This window comes from Amaranthus tricolor, chromosome 17 (genome assembly GCF_026212465.1).
Source record: "Amaranthus tricolor cultivar Red isolate AtriRed21 chromosome 17, ASM2621246v1, whole genome shotgun sequence".
In the NCBI taxonomy this organism is placed as follows: Eukaryota; Viridiplantae; Streptophyta; class Magnoliopsida; order Caryophyllales; family Amaranthaceae; genus Amaranthus; species Amaranthus tricolor.
The window spans coordinates 10,761,579-10,767,721 of NC_080063.1; the positions used below are offsets into that span (position 1 = coordinate 10,761,579).

At 28.5% G+C, this 6,143-nt stretch overlaps 1 protein-coding gene across 1 annotated transcript; it reads right to left on the minus strand.

Annotated features, from left to right (window-relative positions):
* Window positions 1-273: 273 nt before the first annotated feature.
* LOC130804784 (jacalin-related lectin 35-like) lies at window positions 274-5,018 on the minus strand. Its single transcript, XM_057669377.1, has 6 exons — window positions 4,895-5,018; window positions 4,324-4,545; window positions 3,805-4,056; window positions 3,070-3,255; window positions 1,030-1,290; window positions 274-557 (listed from the first exon to the last, which is right to left on the minus strand). The coding sequence occupies exons 1-5, from the start codon at window positions 4,913-4,915 to the stop codon at window positions 1,030-1,032; spliced, it is 942 nt and encodes a 313-aa protein (XP_057525360.1). The 5' UTR covers window positions 4,916-5,018; the 3' UTR covers window positions 274-557.
* Window positions 5,019-6,143: the final 1,125 nt, after the last annotated feature.

Below are 6,143 nucleotides of genomic sequence, written 5' to 3' on the forward strand. Positions count from 1 at the left end.
TTACCTTGTTTGTTGTACGTTAAAGTTAAGAGTTTTATCTTTCAAAAAAAATCCTTTTGCTGGTTTCCTTTAGAAAAAATTATCAGAAATAATGTAATTTATTTCTCTGTAATAATAGTAATTTTTGATTAATCATGACTAATACCAATTTAAAGGGGTGTTTTCCTAAAATATCCTTAACATGTTAAAAATTAAAGTATAAGAGATTATATAACAAAAAAATTAGTAAATTAGCTAATAAAGTACTATTATTCTAGAAAAAAAATCCCTAAATTAGTATTATTTATGATTAATCAAAAGTAGGTATTATTGAAAGGAAATTAGTAAAAAGTAATAATAACTGATTAAGATTACAACAAATCATATTTAATTCAAAGGGCAACCCAAATTGATAGTACATGTGGATGGCTTATTGAAGGAAATATTAGAATCAAAGAAAATAACAAATACACTTAAAACTCTTTAATTAAATGCAGACATAAATAGAAAGATCGTGAATCGGCCATTTTGCTGGTGGGAGCCATAACATCCAAGCACTGCCTAAACTTAAGATCATTCTGTTCCATATAGCACAAAAATTGAATTGGATTCAATATATACTAATTATGCATAACTAAAATTTCAAAATAATTAATATAATAAAAATATGCGACTGAACGATTCAAATAAGATGTAACTTGATTATGTTTTTTCTTAAATATTAACCATATTATATAAAATATGCTTGAACGATAAACTTGTCAATAACCGTAATTTAGCTGAATGTAGGAAGTATATATCAATTACCAAGCATAGCCGTGGGCTTTCGCCAGGGGCCCAATTTTTTAGGGCCCAAAATTACTTATAATTTATGTTATTTGCTATGCAATATGAGTTATTCGGATATTTTATATAAAATAGATAAAATTTCAACAATACAAAACAAAAAGAGTATTATATAATTTACTTCGCCTTAAGTTTTTAAGGACCTTTTTATCCTTTTGCTATGGGCCTTAAACTAATTTTGAAGTTAATAAGCATTGAGGTTACCTATTGAGCATAGATTCCAAGAGAATAAAGGTAGTCATCAGCATGTCCAAAGAATCCAACAATGCGTCCATTAAATTCGTCAGGAAATGAAAACACATTACAATTTTTGGTATCCTCCCCGGTTCCAAATGGTCCATAACCATCCTGACGAAGATTTGTATGTATCTTCAATGTGGAGATCACACGTTCATTATTGGCGAATTCATATTCTCCAGAAGTTCCACTTATTTTTGTTATGTATTCTTCAGACTTTAGCATAATCTTGATGACATTAACATAAGCCAAAACACAAAGATGTGTTACATGGTGGAAATATAGCTAATGATTAGATAGTGAAACTATCTTTATTAATTAAACTGACTTATTTACATTTAGTTAGTTAAAGTTATTATTTACTATTTTAAAGCAATCAATTACAAAAATTGACTAACTATATATAGTGTCACTATTGCTTGGTGTAGTATAAAATTGATTTTTATTGTCCCAAAAAATCATTTTTGACAAAATATGTATATACGCTTTTGTCTAGAGGTGTTCATTCGGGTGATCGAGTCGGTTTCGGATAGGTGTCATTCGGTTCAGTTGTATTTCGGATCGGTTATTTTTCGGATGCGTGTTATGGCGGGTCACACTCGGGTCAGGTTGGTTAGTCACGGTTCGGTTGAAGATCAGTTATTTGAGCTATCGAGTTACCATCGGTTCGGTTTCGGTTAAAGTTCGTGTTGAGTAGACTATCGGTCTCGGACTGTCATCGGTTAATAATTGGTTCGGTTTTACCGGGTACAGATCGGGTTCAGGTATTATTTTCCAGTAGATTTCGGCTACAAATTAATAATTACTATAGATCGAGTCAATATCAGATTAAGTTGTTAGACATTTTTTAATTGATAATAAGATTCCCCTAAGTTAAGGCAAAATAGTTAAAATGCAAATCAGTTAGTGATTATTACTATATTACTTTTACTTGTTTGACTGTAAGTTAAAATTAAAGTTTTATCATTTTTATCTAAATTGATTAAAAATAGTTAAATAAACATTGACCATTGATTATTAACTCTAATATATGAAACCATGTATGTATAAAATTTAATTTATTAAAATTTCTATTACTTTATTAGATTAACTAATAAGATGATTGAATATGAGTCGATCATACCTCTATGTTAAAAATTGGTTCAGGTTTATAGCATTTTGATTAAAAGTTCGTTCGGGTTAAGTCTATTTTAGCCGGATCAAGTTCAGTTTTGAGCATGATTCGGGTCGGGTATGACTCGGGTCGGTCACTATTAGGTTCGGGTAATCTCGGTTAACGGTTATATGTCGATTATAAAAATCGATCGCAGTTCGGGTTCGATTTTACGATTTCAGTCGTAAATCGGTTCGGGCGCAACTTCGGTTTGGATAATGTCGGTTCGATAAACCTAAAAAAGAAAAATATTTTTGGGTCGGTTAACTTTCGATTTAGGTCCGGATTTTCGGGTCGGGTCACATTTGAACAACTCTACTTTTGTCCCTCTAGGATAATCGTAAAGAAAAATTGATTCATTTTAAGGAAAAGGTAAATATTTGGTAATAAATAAAGAAAGAGATGATATATATATAAATGAAATTAAAAAAGAGTTAGAATATATGAATACATTAAAAAAAAGTGGTGAATCATTGTTTAAAAATATAAATGATGCTAAATAAGAGGGACAAACTTAAAATGGATAATTATGCTAAGTGAGAGACGATTAAAGTAGCATTACAAATTAATTGCAATATTACAAAATAATGCACTATTCATTTATCATCCTAATTTATGATTATGTTTTAATTTAAAAGTTAAAACATAGTCAAGTGCGATTTTATTTGATTCGTCTCAATGCAAAAGATTATTAATATCAATTTTTTTAATAATTTTTTATCATACATAATTAGAGATATTAAAAATTAGGCTCCGTAAAAAACAAGTGTTGAAAGTATTTTAGAAGGAAGAGTATATACTTATATGTTTGTGTGACTATAAGTGAATAATAAAATGTAGAGTAAGTATCCAACCTTAGATTCATTATTGATTAAGGTGCCACCAAAGGCAGACAAAGCACTTGCGGAAACCAACCCAATTGCATTGATGCATTTTCCATGCCTTATAATCACTTCTTTTATAACTTCATTCCCATCGATCTTAGTGGAGAACTGTTGACCTTTCAATTGATTTCCATACGGTCCATACTGCACAATTTTCTGTTTAATTTGTGCAACCGTTTTAACTGTTTAGTTAGTACCATGCTCAAACAGTGGCTCATCCAAAAAAATAATGTTAAAAAGTAAATTTAATTAAAATGCACTTAATAAGTTTTAAATTCCGATTATTTATGTGGAAGATAATACACTAACCAACTCATCTAGGTACATATTTACATATACTATTTGATTTTATTTTAAATTTAAATTACGTCAACTGACCTCAATATATATATATATATAATTGGGCTCACTCATATAGATATATCAAAGAAAACTTTGTATCATATAAATCTTGATGAGTTTTCATGTGAAGTGAATTAAGTAATCCACTGAATTATATGTTTGTTATACTCTTTCTTTTTATTTGATGTGGAATTATATATGTGTAGTTCTTTGACATTTCAATTTTTTTAAATTAAATCTTGAAATATTCATAATATTTAAATTTTAATTCATTTATTTGTTAAATAAAGTATTTTATTGCTTGATAAAATTAAAACTTGTAAATCGATTATCCTTTTAATAATATAATGAGAAACAAATAACCTTATTTCCGTAGACTCCAATTGATTGTAGGTAATTATTTAAAGTTCCAAAAAAGCCAAGAACACGACCACCGGATGGAATTGTTGATGAAAACTCAGAAAGATCCTTCGTGGCTTGTGTACCTCCATAAGGGCCGTACCCATCGGGCTGCAAATTAGTATATATCTTGAGCTTAGCCACTTCACGATTCGAATTCCATGTCCCAATTGCTCCACTTATCCGTGTAATGTACTCCCCATCTTTCAGTTCTATCTATAATAAAATAATAAATTTATTTTATAAATTATTTTCTCTAGTTGTTGAAACTAAAAAGTTTTTCGCTTTTACTTATGTTTAATATACGTATTCTCACTTTTATGAAATAATAACTAAAGTATGACTAGTTTAATTTACATTATGGTCTAAAAAATTCATTTATAAACGATTAATTTAAATTTTTGATTAAACTAATATCTCGACAAATTTCAGACAATGCGAACCATAAATAAGGAAAATCTAAAGGTTGAGAAAGAGTACGACCTTAAATTCGTTAGGGCCACCATCACCGCCAAACTTGCGCCGATTTGTGACAGGACCAAAAGCTGTGGGCTTTGTAGTGGCAAACACAATTGAATCAACCAAAGCGCCAGTTTTTAGGATTATTTGGGTTATATATTCATTGGGGTCAAGCACCAACGACCATTTTACACCACTTTGATTGCCAAAAGGCCCGTACGTCTCAACATCCACGCCTGCTTGTTGCTTTAAAAACAAAGGCACATTACTTTTTCTATTAGTAATGGAACCAAATGACTGGTAACACAATAAGTCTTATATGAGAAAGTCTTATCGTGAATCAAGCCCATACAAGCAGTCTATTAGCAAAAATAAAAAATACAGTAAATTTAAATTTACACTTGCACAGAAAACAAATTTTTAAAGAGTTTAAACTGATTTAATTAAGATCATCTCAAATTAAAACGACTTTAATCAAGAATTAATGAATCATGATAAACTGTGAAGGAACTAGTGAAGTACTTTTATCTAGTAGTACAATATATATAACATCACTTGCAAATTAATAAATTATTTAAAAATAATACTTAATTACCTTCGCAATCGTTCCAGCCATTTTGTTGATTTAATAAGGTTGTTTGAATAGCTGATGAAGTTTATTTGGAATGATATCAGCTGTTACAAAGTTATAGTTCTTGTGCTGTGATGCTGAGAATGATATCAGCTCTAAATATAGGAAGCATATATATAGCCCAAGATCTATAGAAACTAATTAATAAAGAAAGGGAGTTAGTAAATTTCGCCATCCCTTTTCATTTTATCGTCACTCTCTTGAAATGACGAATTTGCCCCTGAAGTTAAAAAAATTACAAAATTGCCACTGGACTTAAAACTTAATTAACAAATGTAAATTACATTTAATAAAACTATTAACACTTTAATCCCGAAGATTTGTCTATATATATCGAATTCTCAGACGCGTTCTTGTATGAAGTACGAATTCAAACACAGTACTATCTCTCTAAAAACTCTCTAAAAACGTTGTTCGATTTTAAACAAGTTGTTACTTGTAATCGATTAACTATGGCTAACGAAAGCGATTATAAATCGGATCCGGTACGTAAATTTTTCGATTTGAATCGTTGGAAATATTTAAAAAAAAAGAATCGCACCAAACTGGGCGACTGAACCAAGGTTCAGTCGCACAAAACTGGTGCGATTCTTTTTTTTTTTAATTTACATTATTATTTTTTTATTTATTATTATTATTATTATTATTATTATTATTATTATTATTATTATTATTATTATTATTATTATTAATTTTATTAAATATCTTATTGTTCAATAATATTTATTCTAATATCATATATCAAGTGACTATCTTAACAAATATATATTGTCTAAAATTAAAACTCCAAATTATGTTTGAGAAATATGGCGGCATGAATAATTATGGATTTACTTAATGGTTAAGAACATTTTCTTTAACCTTTGTTGATTAAGGTTTGAGTTTCTTGGATTACTTTATCTCTAGTCTATAGAGATTCTCTAACATACTCTCAAATTATAAACTAAATAATTACACAAATTTAAATGTCACAAAAAACTAGCTAGTCAAAATAAAATTATAAAATTATTAATTTTCATTGTTCTAGATATTATTATATTGTGCATTTTACATGAAAAATAAAATTATTTTAAATTTTTGTTTTTTTATAACACTAGATGATCCTATTGTAAATTAGAATCATTGAATTTAAAAAAATATTTATGTTTTGGACATACACGCATTGAATATAATTGATGAATATAAATATTGTCAAATTATATCCATACACATC

Bases quoted from the DNA above. Each gene is read 5' to 3' on its own strand.
- LOC130804784 (XM_057669377.1), bottom strand. From the start codon at position 4,915: ATGGCTGGAACGATTGCGAAG. The intron at 4,546-4,894 runs GTAATTAAGTAT...TTGTTTTTAAAG, and splicing joins TGGCTGGAACGATTGCGAAG to CAACAAGCAGGCGTGGATGT. The intron at 3,256-3,804 runs GTTATTTGTTTC...CAAATTAAACAG, and splicing joins TTGGAGTCTACGGAAATAAG to AAAATTGTGCAGTATGGACC.